Here is a 21,465-nt window from a genome sequence, read left to right as displayed (position 1 = left end):
GAGACAAGAAGAGTATAATGAACCAGACCTGCAGTATAAAACAAAGAAGAACAAAGCGAATAAGAGGCAGCAGAACCTTACAGCTTACAAGCTTCCAATAAAAGCTGTCAACTAAAACAACATCTGACAGTTGTGCAAAAAAATCTCAGATTTTTACTTGTTTTTTTCCAGAATTCGACAATTCTGAGGGAAAAAAGTCTCAGTAAATTCTCAGATTTAGGTCCACCTCCAAGAAGAAGCCCTCTTGTCTCTCTCTCACACACACACTTTAAAAAAAATAAAAAATAGCCTATAAGTGTCATATTGTTAAATATTTAATAAGATATAACAATATAAATAATAACAGGTGGTGGTTCTGGTTTATTTACCATATGAGTGGTTCAAGCGCAGAACCTAATTAATGCTGACTGTGGTGTTAGGTAGAGATGAGGACTCGCAGTTTATTCATTAGGACTTGGGTCACACTTAATTTGACGCTCCTCGATTATAGCCAGGACTAGTGATGGCCAAATGAAGCAATCCATCTTCACTCACTGTTCTGCAGTAAGTCTGGATGGAATCTTGTGTTGTGTGAAATATCTTCCAGGTTCAAGCCTCAAGTCACTGACGGCAAGTCTAAGTCAAGTCTCTTAATGTTCAGTGTTCGTGTTTAATAGTGTTTAATAGTGTCTAAAATGCCAATGTGACTGTTCCGTTCAGTTGCAGGGATACTTTCTTCATTTCTGGTTTTGTAATTCTTCTATGATGTCAAAACATTTGGAACACTTGATTTTTCATGCTATTGAGTATAAATTCCTAAATATAGCTTACAGAGATATAATCTCCTTTTAGATATAGATAAGAAACTTTATCAGTATATTCAAAAATTGAGCTAAAAAAAATTGTAAAAAAAGATTGTATTGATTTTGTCACAGCAGACAGAAGATTTTGTTCATATTTATCCTAGGCTGAGGGGCAGATGAGCACAGACAGGCATGCTCTGAATAGAACAGAGTATTGACCCATCCAAAGTGTGAGAGACCGCAGCGTTACAATTAATATGATCAATTATTATGCAGCCACTGTGGAAAAAACAGCAAAGCAGTCATAGCAACTAAAATCATTTGTTCATGTCCTTCAAAACAAATTTGCATAAAACAGGAAGGTCCTATTTTCATAAACAATGAACGATGTAAAAGACTATTCAGCCTGTTTATGTCCACAGCTGCAGTGAAACAGGCTGCAAACAGAACATGTAGACTCAAACTACAGGACATCTGAGGTTTGTGCATAACCCTTGTTTCATTAAACAAAGAGGTCATGCATTTGTATTCCTGTTCATGCTCTCTATGGTGGACTGGTCACGTTGATAACATCCTCCTGAATGGGCCGAATAAACACACAGAGATAACACAGATAACACTCAGCACACACTGGTTAAACTGACAGTTGCAGCCATGATCCCGATGGGCCGCGGTTTGTGTCTTCCTTCTCCAGCCACCGTCCACCAGCTGTTCTCTGTGGCACGAGATGCCAGCATCATCCCTGATATCTCCTTGGATCCCGTCCTCACAACCTTCCTGTCACTGGACTCCTCAGCAGCACTGCAGCATCGATATGGTTTCCTGCAGCGGGGTATGAGCGGAGAGCAGCAAGCGGCGTTCAGACAGAGCCTGATCGGAGAGCTGGGGGGCAGCAGGGTCACCTATGGAGGAGTAGGGGTCATTGCTCTGGCTCTGTCCATGCTTTTTGACCAGGTTGCCCAACATGTAGGCAAAGCTGTTCAGTTTTGTGTGTTTTTTGTAGAAAAAAAAATCAAAAATTGTTATCTTATCAGGTCCGAGTGCAAGGATCATCCACAGAGGGCCATCTATCAACGCAGGGACCCCAGGCCATGATGATTTTTGGCATCAGTACCTCTTCAAGAATTGGCCAGTAGCCAATTCTTCAATTCATGTAGCCCTGGTTTTTAAAATCAGTGTGAGACACAGCTGCTCCCTTTTACTGTCAGCGATGCATGTTTGTGTAAATCAAACAAAAGTGTGCAGGCCTGAAGCAGAGATGCATTTCTAAACAAAAACTCACATTACTTGCATCCATCACTAGCTGGATTTAGATATTTTTTAATTGCCAAAACCTACATCACTTTATTTTAAATTACTTTGGGCTTTCTTCTGACCAGAGCAGCTGCTGCAGCTGTCTCATTGTAGAAGTCTGACAGTAGCATTAAGCTGACCTGCATTAAGCAGCTGCTCTGAAGAAACAGATAAATGCATATGTTTATTTATTGAAAGCCTAAATTATGTCTAAAACTGTTTTCCTTAACGCAGCATGAACCTGTTTATCTTAATGGAAACAAGCTTTGTGAGCCTTCCCAGCACCATCCAACAGCACATTACTGACTGAACATTAGGCTGTTATATTATGAAGCAGGATTAATTCAAATTCAGATATTTCAATGTGCAATTATAAAATTTGTGTCAAACTCAAAACACAGAAGACACTTGTTTGTACAACTTCTGTGTTATTTACACACATTAAAGTAAACTGGTAAGTTTTCACTTGTATTTATTAAATTTCACAAATTGTCATTTTAACTAAAAGCAGAGACAGGACACACTTGTGCAACAGGTTAATTTTGCCTTACTCTTTAACATTAAAGAGTAACTTCAAACATTCCAGGGAAAGCACAATTTAAATGGGCTATAACAGTGAAGAGAAAATTGATACAAAAAAAAAACATAGCATTGAAACATTTGAATTGGAAATAACACACCTGACAATGTTTATTGGCATTAGTGGCTAACATAGCTTGCAATTAGTGCATGACTAACCTTTAGGTGAGGGCTTCCCTTCAGGGTTTGGACAGTCTCCAAACGTCTCGAACACCGTGGAGCTCCCTCGTCTGATGTCCTCACCTGTGGCAGAGAGAAAAGCCTCTTAAGATGTCTGAAGCTCATGGAAACCAAAACTTCTTCCTAGTAGTTAAATGTAAAGCATCAGAGAGTACTGAACTGGGGGCACACTAAACAATTTTACCCACAATTCCCCGTCAGGCAAAGTCTGCACTAGTTGTGGACAGTAACCATGTGCTGTCAGGCACCACAATCTGTTAGCATGAGGGGAAACAGACCAGACCTCAGTTGCACTCAAATCTGTTTGAATTTCTCACACTGAGTCTGGATAAAGTCGAGCAGTGTGAACTCATCACCACCTAAGTGCAAACTAGTAGTCAACAGCCAATGAAAAGAGATGATGATGGGAAGTAGCAGGAATATCAAAACAATGATCTACTCCTCCACTACTTGATCCAAACTTTTTTCTACCTTTTTTTGTTAGCAGTTAGCAAACACATTGACACATTACCGCCACCAGCTGGTGTGTTTGTAAACTGTCTGCAGTTTGACAAATCCTGTAGTCTGTGATCCCTCATAAAAATAACCTGCTGATGCCAGTCTGTTAGTGCCCTAGTCTTTTCAAAACCTGGGAAAGTTGTGTATTGCTTCCCCACGCTGCCAGCTCCACTTTGAAAAGCCACTAACATGCAAACAGTGTGCACAATTAAACTGCTTGAAATGACTTAGGCACCAACAGAGCAGCCAGTGAGAGAAGTGCAGTTTTAACCCCATAAATATTCAAGGTTTTTTCCCCCCATTTTAAATTCTCAAACTTACATTACCCCTTAACTAGTGGATCAGAGTTGTGGTTCAAAGCCTAATTTCTTTAATTACCAGATTTAGAATTACCAGAGAATTTATTTATAGACAAAAAAAGAATATGGGATCAATAATTGGGCCCTGAGGGCTTCAGAAACCTGTGCAGCGTCACCCTATTTAATGCATGTTAAACTTGCCAACTTAATGAAAGCATGGCATTATATCACGGTATAAAAGCCAGGAACAGGCCAACATCCATGGCACGGGGTTAAAATTAGCCTAACAAGCTAACACACCTGACAACAATTAAGCGGCGCTAAATAGCATTAGCAGCTAACAAAGCTAACAATTCAAGGCATCACCTGAGGTGTCTGTGAGGTTTAGCTCCTCTTTAGAGTTTGGACTGAATCATTGTGCCAAGCTGGTGGAACTTAACTTAATAAAAACACTGCAGTATATAAAAGGTATAAACATCAGGAACAGGCCACACTCAAAATTAGCCTAACAAGCTAATACACCTGCCAACAATTAAGTCGTGCTGAGCGGCTACCGTAGCTCGCAGTGGCACCTCTAACCTTTAAGTGAGTTCCAGCTTCCAGAGTTTGGACAGAGTCATTAATGCCGTGTCCAAACGGGCCTTATGTCCCCACATGTTGTAGAGAAATGGCAGAAATGAGTAAAGCTCCTAGAAACCAAACGACTTAGTCCCAGTTAAAAGTCAAACGTCAGAGACTTACCTTGAACATCAGAGAACTCTGCCAGCTCCACTTTGAAACACCTGCTAATGACCTATGAGCACGTTTAAAGGCTTGAACTAAAACAGCGTCTGTCCACACCGACAGAGCTGCAGCTCCTGTGAGGGAGGAGCAGCTACTGCTAATGACCTAGCGTCTGACGAAAGGAAATGCGTCGCTCGCGGTATCTTGCGCGCATTGAACGCGTCGCTCTGCAACTTCCGGGACTGAAATGAAGTACGGGGAAATGAAATAAAATGATAAATAAATAAATTAGTTATTGATCCCACCATCAGGTGGACTGGGCAAAAAAATAAGAAAAATAAATTATAATTTAAAATGCAAACAAAACAACATTCAATCAAACCTAACATTTATATTAATATTAAATTTAATATAATTAAATTGGTCCTCAAGTCAGTAGTAGAGTCACACCATCAGATCCCAAACCAGTTTTCCTTCGAAACAGTCTGAAAATGATCTCATTCACATAGAAGATGCAGGCCTGAGAGCAGGATAGAGACACAGGATCTGGTTTATGTTTTTACAGCCCTTGAATTTGACCCGGAATGTCTTCTATGAGATGAACGTTTTGATAGTTGAATGGCAGAAATCGGTCAATGTATGCTGAAGATACACTGCGCAAAAAAAACGCACAGAGGAATAAAAAGAAAGAAGAAAAATAAAGAAGGTGAAGAACAATTGCCTTGCAGAAATCAAACTAATCATACATTTTCCCTCCTGTCAATACACTATGGCTGCCCCCAAGTGGTCACTTTAATGCCAGACTTTTACCCATCCCTTAATTCATGCACACATCAGCACACCTCCAATCGTCACACAGCAAATATCTTTATTAATGTTTTCAGGTGTTTATTATTTGTGTCATAATAGTCCAAAAGTTACAACAGCCATCAGTCACCAGGGTTTGGTTTCAAATAAATTATGTACAAGTTGTGTCATGTGATATCAGTGTGTGTTTCCTGCCACCTTACAGGGTCAACACACAGTTGTATCAATAAACAGGGAAGTGGACAGTGTGTGCTTCTGCTTCTTTCCTCCAAAAGGCACTCGAAAGAGAAACTTTACCTCTGCACAGTTACAGTTTTATCTCAAGTTTCACCAACATTCTGTCATTTTTACATGTTGGCAGGACTTCTCTGTTCATTCAGTGCTCTCTGATGAGATTCCAGGTGAGAAATGAAAGGATTATTTACACCATATCAAAAATATTCTAATTCTTTGGAAATTTCAAGTTAAAATAAACTATAAATATTATTGGGCATGATTGAGTCCAGAAAATGTGTTGTGAGATTATGAGAGATTATGACCTGAAGGTGTTCTGTAATATTTTAATCAAATATTTGTTACAGTAAGGAGTATGTCCCAAACTTATTTATACATGGATAAATTATCATTCATGTTTGGAACTATTTGAAAAGAAACATTGAGATTCTTGCAATAAATTACCTATACATGTTTTCAGTAAATCAACAGAGTGGAAACTTACCATGCTCTTGAAAATCCTTGCTATGATCAGGCCTCACTGAACGTACCACTGAATGTGTTCACAGTGCAAACTTTAGATAAACAAATCTCAAACTTTGGTTCATACTTCATATTCCTCCAGTGCAGATGTGCAAACAATCTTTTTGCCTCATGTCTGGATTCAGTCCATACAGGCTCCATGAAGAGGAAGAGGAAGAGGAGGAGGAAGAAGAGGAGGAGGAGGAGGTGTGGCTCAGGCTTGGCTTCACTGATTTCATTCATCGCTGACAGCATCCGTTTATTAGACATGGAGTATAACTGTACATATCAGGAAAAGGCCAGAAGTGGGCTAAAGCTAAGGTGTTGGTTAAGTTAGACACACACATGCACACAGAAGAGTGAGGGTTTAGGACGCTGCTTGTGCTTCTACTCCTGTTTGGACAGAGCTGTGAGCAGGCACCCAAATGGTAGTGTCAGAAAAAAAATGGCTGCAGCAACAGGGATCATCTAAAAACGGAGTCTGTGTAAGTACTTCACACACGCTGCAGTCAGGTCACTCAGCAGAAGCACTGCCGGTTACCCTTGGTCACCTCCTCAGAAGAATGGACAGTGTTGGGGACAAATCCGCTCTTGACGCCCTCCCATCCATCCTGAATCTTGATGTCTCCACTTCGTACCAGCTCAAAGATATCCCTTGTCAGCTCCACAAAGGCCTGAAAAACCACAAGCAAAATAAAAAAAACTTCAGTTCATACAACTGCTGAGAACTTTTAAGCACATTTGTCTTCACAAATCACAAAACATCACCCACACCTTCTCCACATTGATAGCGTCTTGTGCCGATGTCTCCACGTAGCGCATCCCGTAGGCCCCTGCCAGCTTCTCGGCCTCCTGCTGGGTCACCTGACGCTGGGCCTCCAGGTCACACTTGTGTCCGACTAGCAGGAAGATGATGCTGTGGGGCTGGACGTGGCTTTGGGCCTCTTCCAGCCAGTTATGGACATTTTGGAAGGAACGGCGGTTTGTGATGTCAAAGAGCAACAGGCCGCCCACTGAATTACGGTAGTAGGCTCTGGTGATTGATCTAAAGAGACAGACGTATATGAGATGCTGTGAGAGACTGGTTCAAACCGCATACCCAGGGAAAATACACTCAACAAAAATATAAACGCAACACTTTTGTTTTTGCTCCCATGTTTCATGAGATGGACTTGAAGATCTAAACTTCATTCCAGATACACAATATTACCATTCCTCTCAAACATTGTTCACAAATCTGTCTAAATGTGTGATAGTGAGCACTTCTGCTTTGCTGAGATAATCCATCCCACCTCACAGGTGTGCCACATCAAGATGCTGATCTGACATCATGATTAGTGCACAGGTGTACCTCAAACTGCCCACAATAAAAGGCCACCCTGAAATGTGCAGTTTTGTCTCACAGCAAAATGCCACAGATGCCACAAGCATTGAGGGAGCGTGCAATTGGCATGCTGACAGCAGGAATGTCAACCAGATCTGTTGCTCGTGCATTGAATGTTCATTTCTCCACCATAAGCCGTCTCCAGGGCGTTTCAGAGAATATGGCAGTACATCCAACCGGCCTCACAACCGCAGACCACGAGTAACCACACCAGCCCAGGACCTTCACATCCAGCAGGTTCACCTCCGAGATCGTCTGAGACCAGCCACTCAGACAGCTGCTGAAACAATTGGTTTGCATAACCAAACAATTTCTGCACAAACTGTCAGAAACCGTCTCAGGGAAGCTCAACTGCATGCTCGTCGTCCTCATCGGGGTCTTAACCTGACTCCAGATCGTCGCCGTAACAGACTTGAGTGGGCAAATGCTCACATTCGATGGCGTCTAGCACGTTGGAGAGGTGTTCTCTTCACGGATGAATCTTGGTTTACATTGTTCAGGGCAGATGGCAGACAGCGTGTGTGGCGTCGTGTGGGTGAGCGCTTTGTTGATGTCAATGTTGTGGATCGAGTGGCCCATGGTGGTGGTGGGGTCATGGTATGGGCAGGCATCTGTTATGGACGAAGAACACAGGTGCATTTTATTGATGGCATTTTGAATGCACAGAGATACCGTGATGAGATCCTGAGGCCCATTGTTGTGCCATACATCCATGAACATCACCTCATGTTTCAGCAAGATAATGCACGGCCCCATGTTGCAAGGATCTGTACACAATTCTTGGAAGCTGAAAATGTCCCAGTTCTTGCATGGCCAGCATACTCACCGGACATGTCACCCATTGAACATGTTTGGGATGTGCTTGACCGGCGTATACGACAGCGTGCACCAGTTCCCACTAATATCCAGCAACTTCGCACAGCCATTGAAGAGGAGTGGACCAACATTCCACAGGCCACAATAGACAATCTGATAAACTCTATGCGAAGAAGATGTGTTGCACTGCATGAGGCAAATGGTGGTCACACCAGATACTGACTGGTTCTGAGTCCCCAGACCGCCAATAAAGCAGAAACAAACTGCACATTTCAGGGTGGCCTTTTATTGTGGGCAGTTTAAGGTACACCTGTGCACTAATCATGATGTCAGATCAGCATCTTGATGTGGCACACCTGTGAGGTGGGATGGATTATCTCAGCAAAGCAGAAGTGCTCACTATCACACATTTAGACAGATTTGTGAACAATGTTTGAGAGGAATGGTAATATTGTGTATCTGGAATGAAGTTTAGATCTTCAAGTCCATCTCATGAAACATGGGAGCAAAACAAAAGTGTTGCGTTTATATTTTTGTTGAGTGTATGTGCAAATTAATAATAATGAATATTTACAGTTGTTAAATGGCTAATTTTCACTGATTCCTGTAAAATGTCAAAAATATTAGATTAAATGAGTGTATATATTTTATGTCCTTTTCTGTATGTTTAAGCTGATTCATGTGAAAACTGAATGTTAATATGAAACATGTCTATATCTGCACAAAGCTCAAACAATCAAGTAACCAACAGGAGACAGACCAAAAATAATAATAATAATAATAATAATAATAATAATAATAAATTAAAGTGAGCACATTAGTCTCAGTGAGAAGTTTGTGTTCCTCCTTTCATTGTAATTTGAATACCGAATTTGGATACAGCCGACTGCATTCAAATTACAGTAAAGGAGCAGTACACCTGCACTGACTACTATTTATTCTACCACATCATAGCCTGGTCAAATAAATCAGCAATAAATTAGCTGTTAAAAATTAAAGTATGTAATAAATATCTACAATTAACATAATATACAATAAGATGAGTTTTGTGACTTCTGTGTGAAACTGAAAGAAGGACACCAGCTCTGTGTGTCTGTCTACTTTCACAGAAAAGCAACACACCTTTGTTCAAAGAATGGCAGTGACCAGATTTTTTAATCTGGTCCAACAAGTCTCCCAACTTTAATGAGTTGTGTAAGTTGACCTATAAAGCCTTTTTAAAAATGTGTTCTGGTGAGAAAACCAAATCCTGTCCTTCGCTTTTCTTACAAAGTACGGTCAGTGTGCAGAAGTGTGTATCAATTAAATTAAATGACTCTTTTTTATTTATTCATGATCACATTATGATGGTTTACTGTTTTCCTGTTTTATCATGTTAAGTGTTTACTTTTCAGAAAACAGCTTTCAGAGCTCCTATACACATCAACTCAGCCTGTTTGATTATAAGGAAATGACGTGATGTCAATAATACAAATACTGAAATAACAATTACGAAACACAACAACAAGACACAGATTGACTCCACCCTGGAGCTTTATAAAGGTACAGTGTCGACAACACAAGCCGTGTACTGGACTGCATCAAGGTACAGGCACACATGTCTGGTAAGTATGTGTTTTTTTTACATCTTTATTTTTACAACTTATTACCTGAATTAACGCTACAAAAATGTGTTGGATGTGTTTTTAAAGATTAATAATGATTATCAACAAAAAGTCAATTTTCATAAAACGGCACTGCATATTAAACATTTTTGTTTGACATTTGGAGGACATTATTATAAATACTAACTTTCTGCTCTGATCATAATCCTTGTACGCTGATTTTAACACACTGTATTATGTTAATTCAGTTTTCCTGCTGCCTTAAAAGGTGAGAGTGCTGCTCATGAATGAATAACACGTAACTTAGACGAGTGTGTAAAGCTGCACTGAAGATTCCTTCTGTTGTTGCCTAATTACATACTTAACGCCTGAATGATGGTGAAACAAGCTCCACTAACAGGTCCAACAAGTTTAGCATCATTCTCTGCTGTTTGATCAGAGTTTGATCAGAGTGAAACATAGTTTAGAAATAGAGTAAGAACATTTCTTTAATGGTCTCAATTGTTTTCTGTCCGGTATTTATGAGTCAGAATCATGAGTCAGATCATCTCTTTTGCCTTTCAGGATTCTTTAAATGACACATACTACATTACAGTGCTGAAGACTTCTTAAAATCTGTAAATGTGTCTGTCTGATGCAGGAGGTGCAGTGATGTCTGGACTGGTGATGTTATGTCTGCTGCTTCTGCAGACTGGAGGAGCTCTTGGATTTAAAATATGGAGGACAGACATTCTGAGTCATGAAGGGATCACAGAGAGAGCCATTCTAAACATCACAGTGCAGGTGTGCCAGGCTGTGGCTCGGGCTGCAGGCAAAGACTTCACATTTCCGGTAAGGAAACTGAATTCATTTTAATACAGTAAGATGAATTCATGTGATTTTTGTCTGTAATACATGTGTGTGTGTGTGTGTGCGCAGTCGCAACCTTTCACTGCTCGATCCGTTGCTACTGCTTGTGGAGCACCACAGTCGTTGAAGGGTTTTCGTGAAGCCATCAGCCTGATACAGACAAACAATCGGCGAGTGGACATTAATCATTTCTTCCAAGGACGTTACCACTTCGATGGTGAAGAGTTCACAGCAGGAAAGAAAATCATCACAAGAGGACTGGAAGTTGTGAAGGCCAGCAACAGAAGACAGAACTATGAGACGGCAAGAGAAAAACTGGGACAGATATTACACACCTTACAGGTAGTTTCTGTTCTTCTGGCCTCTAAAACATCTTTAAACTCTTATAAGTGAATACATATTTAAATGTGTCACATGTAAGTGATTAAAGTAACAAGAGAACGTGAAAAAAAAATGGTGAAATGATAACAGATTCATGAACATAAAATACACTGATGTCTTATCCAAAGGACTTCTACAGTCATAGTAACTGGGTGGAAATGGAGAACAACTCGCCATACAGCAAACTCCTTGATCCAGGAATCGATGTTGAAAATGTAGCAGGTAAAAATATATATTATTACATATTGTTTTTGTGCTTTATTACTGTCATCCATAACAACAAAGTTCAATCTAATTCACAGCTAAAAGCAGAGCAACCTGTCGCAGCTGCGATGGAAGCGACTGCAAAAACAACATCCTGGAGGATATTCTGAAGGAAAAGATACTGACCTCTGGATATTTTTCTCCTTTCTCTCCCTTGAAGCCTGACGGTAAATACATAAAAAAAATCACTTAGTCACTGCTGTAGCTCTTTGTTTTTAATCTCTGGCCATCTGTGAACAGGGAAATGCAGTCATGGAAATTCTGGAGATGCAACAAGCTTGATAGCACCGACGGGCGGCATCAACAAAGACACTCCAACATCCAGCCACGGACATCTGCACACTCAGGCTGCAAACCTGGCCATAGCTGCAACCAGTGAGCTTCTGCAGGACATTTGGGGGGCCGCTGGTGACGATCGATTCCTACAGTATGAAACCCATTCATTTAAAATATTCACTCAAAAATTCAAATGACAAAGTGTTGAATGATTTGTGTCCATCTGATTTTAATTTTTCAGGATGATAGGAATCACCAAAGGGAAAGCACTCTGCTTTGCCATCGACACAACAGGAAGCATGATGGACGACATTAATGCAGTGAAGAATGTCTCCTCCTTTATCATCAACAGCAAAGTGGGAACAGCTGATGAGCCTTCAATCTACATCCTTGTACCTTTCAATGATCCAGGTACGGCGCTAAAGCCCCACACTAAACTTTAGAGAGAAACCTAGCCCACATGAGTCGTACACACTTAGTCCAGGTGTTGGGCTCTCTTTGTAAAAAAAACCCATCTATCTGGGCAAGCAGAAGAGAACAATAATAAAGTTTTATTTGTTCGTTTCCATGCGAATGACAGATTTTGGCCCAGTGTATAAGACAACAAACCCGAATGACTTCAAAAATCTGATAAACTCACTGACTGCATCAGGTGGTGGAGATTATCCCGAAATGAGTCTTTCGGGACTTGAGGTGAGGTCTTTTAGAGTTCTTAAAATTCTGTACTGCTACAGTTAAAATCTGGTAACGTATAACTCTTTTCCTTTAGCTGGCTTTAACAAATGCTCCGCCTAACTCTGAGATCTTCGTCTTCACGGATGCTCCTGCTAAAGACATTGAACTAAAAGGCACAGTGATTGCACTCATCGAGCAGACCAAGACAGTGGTGAGTCCTAGTACCAATTGTCAATATAAAGAGATCGATAGTGAGGACAAACACTGAAATACTGAGAATAAATGTTACTACTATACTATACTAAATATTTTAGTATTAGGAGTCTGTGTCAAACTCTTATTCCTTTTTTTCTTGTCAGGTAAATTTCATGATTACTGGTTTCCTCGGGTCTAGTCGACGCCGAAGAGATGTTGGGAATGACCCTCAGCAACAACAGAGAGGTTGGATGGTGAGGTCAGAAGCCCAGCTGTACAGAGACCTGGCTCAGGCTTCTGGCGGCCAGGCTATTCAAGTGACTAAAAACGAGCTCCTCACAGCCGCCATCAACATCGTCACAGAATCCTCCACCTCCTCCCTGGTATCAAGATCTGCTCTCACTGTCTTTTACTAAGGGTTCATGCATCATGTAGTTCATATGCGTCACCACATGTACTTGATTTCTTAGGTGACTCTTCTGCTGGCATCCAGGAGTGCAGGCAATGCTGAAAGCTTCACTTTCTCAGTTGATGAGTCGGTGAAAGACCCCACAATTTACATCACAGGGAGCTCTGTCAGTTTTACTCTCATCAATCCCTCAGGTGAGGTCAAGAGCATTACAGTCAAGTTTAAAGAACTCTAAATCTTCACTTGCTGGTACAGTTTTGATGTTTCACCATTTTCCTGGACTAGCCTAAATGGTCTGCATCATTTCCTGGTTTTCTGGTTTTTAGGTGTACCTCAAAATATCTCCAACACAAGCGAATCATCAATCATCAAATATCAGTCAGTGGGAAACCTCCGGACTCTGTGGCTACAAACACAAGTGGGACAATGGGAAATTAAAATAGTGTCATCACAAGCCTACACTCTGAAGGTTATAGGTGAGACCTCCATGATTTTAAACACAATGACACTGTAATATTTCCTTCACCCTGACACAAAAACGTGTGCACGCAGAACTTGCTCTTTTATTTGACTGTTTTATTTGCAGGGAAAAGTCCCATCGACTTCCTGTATGACTTCTTGGATGCAACCCAGGGCCCATTAGGAGAGTTAGATGTTATAGACTATCGTCCCACTTCTGGTAGGTAAACCTGGTTTGTTGCAATAACTCAAAGTAAAATGTGATTCTTTACTTGGATTTTCTTTTGTTTGAAGGTGCTAATGGCACCCTGAGGGTGACTGTTACTGGGAGTGACTCTCTCACATTGACAGAGGTCCATCTGGTTGAAACCTCAGGGTCAGGGGTTGTTAACAGCAGCGTGGAGGCCCAGGGATCAGGAACATTCTTAGCTCGGTTTGACAAGATACCATCAGTAGACTTTGTGGTACTAGTGAAGGGACAGAACAGCAACACCAATAGCAAAGCATCGTCAGTTAACTTCCAGAGGCAATCACCCACCAGCATCAGAGCTTCTGCTCTGACTGTCACCACTGTGAGTCTTATGGTGATATTTTTCTTTTATTAGAGTTTATTACACTTTAGTGATGTTTTAAGTGTAAATCCCTTCCTGTTTTTAGGCTGGTGCTGACAGTGTCCTTGTACCAGGAACACCACTCTCTGTTCCCTTCTCTGTGACGACCAGCGGTGCAGGAGGAAACTTCAGCATCCAAGCTAACAATGACAAAGGTTTCAACTCAACCTTTCCATCCAGTTTAATCCTGGAAGCTGGAGGCAGCGCTAACGCTACCATCGACCTCACAGCGCCTCTGAACACAGTGTCTGGTACTGACGTCACTCTGACCATTGTGGCCAGGGCTCCAGGAGCCTCAGACAGCAACTATGCTGTGCTGCGTTTAACTGTCCTGGGAACGGTATGGCTTCTTTGAAATCAGTTTAAATAAATGTGCATTTAATTAGGTGTGATTACTTTGTAGTGGATTTTTGTGCTAATTGCAAGACTCACTGTTGTTTATAGGTAACAGACTTCTCTGAGCCGGTGTGTAAGCTCCTCAGCCTGAAGTCCAGCTGCTCTGACAACTGTAACTCTACGTGGGAGCTCTCTGTCCAGGTGACTGACGGAGAAAACGGGACGGGCGTCAGCCGCATCAGCCTTGCACAAGGTAACGGGACTCTGAACACCAGCATTGGAACTGGCAGTGAAAACACAACTCTGGTGTCCTACACTGCATCCTGCTGCTCACCTGATGCAGAGCTGCTGGTTGTGGATCAGGTGGGAAATGTGGGATCCTGTTTCTACTCTGCTCGGGCGACTGAAGTCACAACCACCAGCAAACCACCGACTCCAACAGCAGCACCTCTTGTATCTTTGTCTAGCAGAGCTGATCAATCTTTACTCCTTTGCTTCATCTTCACACTCACAGGGATCAAACTGCAATCTCAGGTGTTTGGTTAGAGCGCACAGGAAGAGCTTTAAGACTTGATTTAAGATTTGAGGCTGTCAAATTTTATTGTATGACACAGAGGGTGTTTCCCATGCTGGTGTGCAATGCATTTTCAGGGTATCTGCAGTTAAATCTTCTTAAAATGTGAACATGTTTATCATTAGACCAAATAGGGGGATCAGATGTTAAGTATTGCTGTTGATAATGATAAGTAAAAATGTATATTCAATGTTTATTTAATGATTTGTTTTGATTTTAAATCATTTTTCAATGTGACGTATGCTTATTAACCAATGATTATAAAGCTAATGAATGTATAATAAATGAAAAATGGTTAAAAAAAATCTATGTGAATTGGTAAAAAATATATTTGTAACATAAAAATTACAAAATGAAACAAAACTTGGTATTTAAAGGTAGGGTAGGAGATTTCCTTCTGATGCACTTTTGTTAAATTAGTATATTCTCTTTAGAGTCCGATCCAACAGATTAGTTCGGCAGTTTCGCTTTAAAATCATCTGTGGAAGCTATAAAACACTAAAAACATCAGCCAATCCTGCGAGGCGCCCCTGCGCGTATGGTTGGCTGGTTGTCACTCTCTTCCTGCTCTGCACGCACCAGAGAGGTACATGCATGATGGCCGAAGTCACAGACTGGTTGGGAGGCGTGGCTTCGGGGTGAGCTCCGAGAGAAAGGGGCGTGTGTTTACTTTCAAAATCTGGCTGACTCTCACTGAGTTTCAAAATCTCCTACCCTACCTTTAACTGAAAGGTGAGAGTGGGATAATGTGTCACTACAATAAAGGAAAATGTGAGCTCAAGCAATGCATTTAACAGCAGTCTGCTGTGTGCTGCTCTGTGGTAAAACTAAACAAAGCCAGAACAACAAACTCACCACATAGTCACAGAAATTCACCACAAACTATGTCTCACGACGGCCGAGATGCTAACCCTAGCTCTGCATTAGGGTTAGGGTTACACAGTTAGGAAGCTCACAGAGTTGTGGTTCAAAGTTTAATGCATTCAGCTCACTGAGATCATTACAGAAATGTCTCACTTGAGGCTCTATGTCTCACAACAGCCGAGACGCTAGCTCTGCATTAGGGTTAGGTAAATGTTGGTAAGAGATTGGTCGGACACATCAGCCACGTCTAATATTTGAACTACAAATACATTTATGTTAATTCTCCTGCAGCATTTGTAGGGATATTTTAAAATGTAGCTTTGTGTACACATAACGTTGTATAACTTAATAATGCCCACTAAAATAGGATCAAATTAAAGGTTGGAACTGAAAATGAACATGATATATCTTCAGACTTCCCAACAGGATGGGCTGTGATGTCTTTGAAGCTGGCTGTGTTGTGTCTCCTGCTCCTGCAGACTGGAGCTCTCAGTTTTGAGATAAAACCATCTCAGCTATTACCACCTCAGTCTCTGAATCACTGGGACATCACTGAGAGTGCGCTCCTTAATGCAGGTCTGCCGTGCTCTGGCCAAAGCTGAGGGGACAGACTTCACTTTTCCTGTGAGTTCTCACATCAGGTTTATGTCACCACACATTACTACATTGTAGTAATATTGTCACAATGTGATGTGTACAGACACAACCTTTCACTGCCACTAACATCACATCAGATACTGTGCCATAATTTGTTTTCTTTTATAGAAAGTGTGTCAAATTTAACTTTAACTAAAAGTGTTCATAAACCACAGGAAGTTAAGTCTCATTCTCCTCTGCAGTTCCTTAGAAGTGTTATTTACAAATATACCGTTAACACAGCAACAGGTAGAACGAGTTCTGTAAAAACCCACCCCAGTCTCGGGCCACTATTAAGCCGGAGCGTACACTACAAACTCTGAAGTGTACAGAAGAGAAGCAAGGTGAGTATGCCTTTAATTTATAATTATTAATAATTATATTCAGTGACTGACATACACAAGTTGACACTTGTAGAGACTGTATATTTGCTCTCAAATAGACACAAAATCAGTTATTTTTGTTGTGTTTTAAATATGGATGCATCTCCAGACTTCCTGACAGGCTGGGCTGTGATGTCTTCGACGCTGGCTGTGTTGTGTCTCCTGCTCCTGCAGACTGGAGCTCTCAGTTTTTGAGATAAAACCATCTCAGCTATTACCACCTCAGTCTCTGAATCACTGGGGCATCACTGAGAGTGCGCTCCTAAATGTCACCGTGCAGGTCTGCCGTGCTCTGGCCAAAGCTGAGGGGACAGACTTCACTTTTCCTGTGAGTTCTCACATTAGTTTTATGTCACCACACATTACTACATTGTACTAATATTGTCACAATGTGATGTGTACAGACACAGCCTTTCACTGCAGAAGGTGTAGCAGTCGCCTGCAGAGCACCACAATCTTCTAAGACTTTCAGCCAAGCCATCCAAAACATCAAATTTCGGAATGCACGTGTGGACATTCGCTATCCTTTTAATGCAAGTTTCCACTTTGATGAGGAGAAGTTTGTTCAAGGCAGAAAAATTATCACAGAGGGAATAATGGCTGTGAAAGCCAGCACAAGCAAAGAAAACTACGAGTTGGCAAGGCAGGAGCTGGGAGAGATTCTGCATCCTTTACAGGTATTTTATATTAAAAGGTTTGATTCATGCAGTGTTTGCACTTTTAACTGATTGTTAATTCTCCTGTTCTGAAGGACTTCTACAGTCACAGTAACTGGGTGGAGCTGGGAACACACTCCCAAACTCCAATCTGATCAGACCATTCAGCAGCATTGGTAACATAGCAGGTAAAAAGATGCTATGATGTGATGTGTGCGTTCACACAGATACTGATAACACAGACGAGGAATGCAGTTAGGCAGGAAATGATTTCACAAGATAAAACCATTAAAACATTGTTTTTTGGTTTGTTTTTTACAGATAAGAGCAGGGCCACCTGCCGCAGCTGTGATGGAAACGATTGCAGCAACAACATCTTGGAGGACATCATATCAGAGCAGATCCTGACTTCTGGTACTTTGGTGTCTTAACCTCAACCAAACCCAAAGGTAACTGACGAATTCATGCAGTAACAAGGTCTACATTCTATAATGCACAGTGATACAAAGCACAGCACTGTACCTAAGAATAAATGGTAACATTTGGTACAATACATGACATGAATGAATGCTTAACACATGATGAGTTAATGCATGATTTTACAAAAAATGATACTGTTGCTGGATTTATCCAGACTTCACATCAACTTAAACATTACATTTCTCAACAGTGCTTTAAGTGTGTCACTTCTACAGATACAAACATCTGACCAGCGCTCCCTCTTAAGTCTTAAGTAGAATTCTCATCACATCATTGTAGGCAACGTGTAACTTCTGCATGCTAGATTTGTATAAGATGACCACAGATGGGCAGTGTAGAGTGGTGTACAGTATGCTTTGAACAGAGCCACTTTAACTTGGGTAGAACAACAGCTAAATGTACGTGCAATGCTGTTTGCCTGTGCATATAACACTGTCTATATATATTTTCATCATCATTCATGTTGTCTATAATATAATGACCTAGATATTTAGTCCATTTACAGGCCGCAATACTATTATTAGCCAGTTTTAACACAGGGTGTGTTTGGATCTACGTATTAAACTTAAAGAATTATATTTTATTTCATATTCCACACCAAAATAATGAATTATACATCGCAAATTGCCGTGGTCAGTATGAACTATTGATGAAATCCAGTTGGTGGATGTTTGAGCCAGATTTAAAGAAATCCTGTGCATGAAAACATGAAATGAAGGATTGATGATGTTTTTGCTGCTCATTTCTCATGTAAAATGGTATGTGCATTCACGCAAGGTTCCCATGAAAATGTTTGTTTTCTATTAAAAAAGGCGGGGGATATGGTGGTTGCTCCTGGACAGTTTTCCAGTGAATTGCATGGAGCACCATGTCCTGAGGGTGATACTTGACTCAACATGCACAGCCTCCCACTCAATCAACATCTACAACAATGTCACAGCGTGAATCAGACCTGAGCTTTAAAGGAGCTTTTAGTAGTTAATAATTGGTATATGAACTCTGTTTGCATGGTCATCTTTACTCCCTGTGTTGTTTCCCTTTTTCTTGTTATGCCCACATCAGTTGTCATTTTCCCTGTGTTTTCTTCCATCTGCTGTCCTCACTGACATGAGGGATGAATGTTTCTGCTGTTAAAAAGGAAAATGCAGTCATGGAGAATGGTTTGATCGAACCAGTAAAATCAGTCCTACAGGCGGGATCAACAAAGACTCACCCTCCTCCAGCCATGGACATCTCCACACTCAAGCTGCAAACTTGGCGATCGCTGCAACCAGTCAGCTGCTGGAGGACATTCGAGGGGCTGCCGGTGACAGACCGTTCCTACAGTATGAGAACAGTTCTGCATGTTTCAGTTATGTAGTGTGCATACATTCTCTTAGTTTTCTCCCTCTGTCTCTCAGGATGATGGGCATCTCCAGAGGATCTAGTAAAGCTCTGTGTTTTGTCATCGACACCACAAAAAGCATGAGCGATGAACTTGATGCGGTGAAAACCCTCACCCTCCACTATAATCGACACCAATGTGGGAACGAAGAATGAACCCTCTGTTACAATCCTTGTAACTTTCAATGATCCAGGTAGGAGATACTGGATGCTACAAACATGCCTGTTAAGTCTGATAAGAACACACTTCTCACTCCTGTCACCCTGTCTCCTTTTATTGATCTTCAGCATTCGGGCCACTGATCAGAACAACAGACGCTGCAGTCTTCAAGAATGTTATTACTTCACTGACAGCATCTGGAGGAGGGGACAATGAGGAAATGATTCTGTCAGACTTCAGGTGCTGTGGTGCTGTGACATGTAACTAGAGGACACTATAAAGTTACAGTAATTGATACTGTCTTCCTCACACAGCTGGCCTTAACTGGAGCTCCATTCAATTCTGAGATCTTCCTCTTCACGGACTCACCTGCCAAAGACACACAACTGAAGAGCACCATCATCGCACTCATAGAGGAGGACACAAACAGTGGTGAGTAGCTACAGTACAAAAGATATGATTACACACATATCCAGGGTGTAGGGTTTGCCAAAACCCTTACACCCATACTTTCAGAATCTAGAATTACAGACAGAAAGTAAAATGAAGGAGTCATCCTGCAAACCGAAAATTAATGTCCACCTTAAGACACATATTTCTGAGTCTTATTTTTGGACTGGGGTTTTGTCAAGTGTAAACGTGAATTAAACTATTTCAGTGATACACCTGAGTCATTTGAACACTGCTAATAATAATATAATAGCTGATAACTTTTTGTTAAAAGACCAGTGTGTAGGATTGTTGCTTCCTAGTGGTGAAAAAGCAGATTGCAACTAACAGAATATCAAACTCTGAATTCCAACTGAACTTTGAATTTCAAGTTAGCTGCAACCTCAACATAAAGGCAGGCTCTTAGGAGCCACTGTTAGGTGTGATACATTCCCCTAAATCCTGCATAGCTGGCTTTGTTTTTATGAAAAATACAGATTTTCTAGTTCCGGCTTTTCAAACTAAACTGCTTGTTTTCTTTTTCCAGCTGAACTTCTTGATAACCGGATCAACAGTTACTAAAGTTGGAGGCGGAGTGAGCTGCAACAATCCAGCAGGATCACAGCAGCAGAAGTTCAGCTGTACAGAGACCTGGCTCAGGCTTCAGGAGGTCAGGTTATAGAAGTCACACAGGGTGAACTCCCTACAGCCAGAGGCATCATAACCAAGCTTGCAAGCTCCTATATGGTGATGTTACAAAGATCAATAGCACTAGTCATTCTTCTTATAACTTGATAGCAGCTGCTTAATATGATCTCTTACTGTAATGTCCCAGTGACCATCCTTCAGGCGGTCCGGAGCCCAGGGAAGGCTGATAGCTTCAGTTTTATCATAGATCAAACAGTAACAAACCCAACAATTTATATCACCGCAGCTCCTTCACCTTCACTGTCATCAGGCCCACAGGTACCACTGCCTATCTGAATGACACCTTTACTCTTTATGTACACTGCTCATAAAGGATTACATGCTTTACATCAGCATTAACATTAGTTACTTACTGGTTTGCTTTAAAGGTGAATCTCAAAGCACAGAGGCTGCAGGGTCTGTGATCAAAGGATCCGTGTCAGCTGGAAACTTCAAGATTCTGCAGCTAAACAAACAAGTTGGACTATGGGAAATAAAAATGGTGTCAACTAACCCCTACACTGTGAAGGTCATAGGTGGGTGATACTTTTGATTCTCACTTGTTGAAGTGCTTGTTCCTTTAATCTGACTTTTTATTTTCAGGTCAGAGTGCGATTGACTTTTTGTTTGACTTTGTGGAGATGTCTCAGGGACCCTTCGGAGGATTTTATTCTCTTGAAACACGTCCCAGAGCTGGTAAAGAAAACTAATGACATGAATTTCCTGTTAGTCTGACATACTGAACAAGTGTTCTCTTTAAAGGTACAAACGGTAGCCTGTTGATCTCTGTGACCGGGAGTGACTCCGCCACGGTGACAGACGTGACTCTGGTTGAGTCTCTGGGGTCAGAGGAGATTAAAAGTGTTGTGGTGCCACAGGGGAATGGAAACTTCTTAGCGCAGGTCAACAGAATGCCATCAGCGGAGTTTGTTGTGCGAGTGATGGGAAGGGATGACACTGCAGCCTCCAGCACTTCAATAATCTTCCAAAGGCAGTCATCCACCAACTTCAGAGCCTCTAATCTGACTATTACTGTGAGCAGACATCACTCACAAGAG

General features: G+C 41.3%; 3 protein-coding genes across 3 annotated transcripts in view; 2 read left to right on the top strand and 1 right to left on the bottom strand.

The window, feature by feature from the left end:
• Nucleotides 1–5,335: 5,335 nt before the first annotated feature.
• Nucleotides 5,336–6,993, bottom strand: LOC114446490 (ras-related protein Rab-39B-like). The gene is made up of 3 exons (XM_028422134.1): nt 6,989–6,993; nt 6,671–6,941; nt 5,336–6,570 (listed from the first exon to the last, which is right to left on the bottom strand). The coding sequence occupies exons 1-3, from the start codon at nt 6,991–6,993 to the stop codon at nt 6,415–6,417; spliced, it is 432 nt and encodes a 143-aa protein (XP_028277935.1). The 3' UTR covers nt 5,336–6,414.
• Nucleotides 6,994–9,659: 2,666 nt separating this feature from the next.
• On the top strand, nt 9,660–14,860 carry LOC114446093 (von Willebrand factor A domain-containing protein 7-like). Its single transcript, XM_028421518.1, has 16 exons — nt 9,660–9,700; nt 10,341–10,531; nt 10,619–10,891; nt 11,059–11,152; nt 11,233–11,361; nt 11,435–11,621; nt 11,712–11,881; nt 12,051–12,163; nt 12,240–12,356; nt 12,505–12,723; nt 12,811–12,943; nt 13,076–13,225; nt 13,336–13,428; nt 13,503–13,780; nt 13,866–14,159; nt 14,264–14,860. The coding sequence occupies exons 1-16, from the start codon at nt 9,694–9,696 to the stop codon at nt 14,699–14,701; spliced, it is 2,886 nt and encodes a 961-aa protein (XP_028277319.1). The 5' UTR covers nt 9,660–9,693; the 3' UTR covers nt 14,702–14,860.
• A 1,942-nt stretch (nt 14,861–16,802) lies between these two features.
• Nucleotides 16,803–21,465, top strand: part of LOC114446489 (von Willebrand factor A domain-containing protein 7-like) — a gene marked incomplete at its 5' end in the record, with an annotated part of 27,211 nt that continues 22,548 nt past the window's right edge. Inside the window, one exon of the mRNA XM_028422133.1 lies at nt 16,803–16,892. Within this exon, the coding sequence (XP_028277934.1) occupies nt 16,803–16,892 (90 nt within the window). The remainder of the gene's footprint in view (nt 16,893–21,465) is intronic.

Source organism: Parambassis ranga, chromosome 14 (genome assembly GCF_900634625.1).
Source record: "Parambassis ranga chromosome 14, fParRan2.1, whole genome shotgun sequence".
NCBI classification, from domain to species: Eukaryota; Metazoa; Chordata; class Actinopteri; family Ambassidae; genus Parambassis; species Parambassis ranga.
The sequence above is the reverse complement of the archived record's forward strand: the minus strand, read 5'-3'. Positions and strand labels throughout refer to the sequence as shown.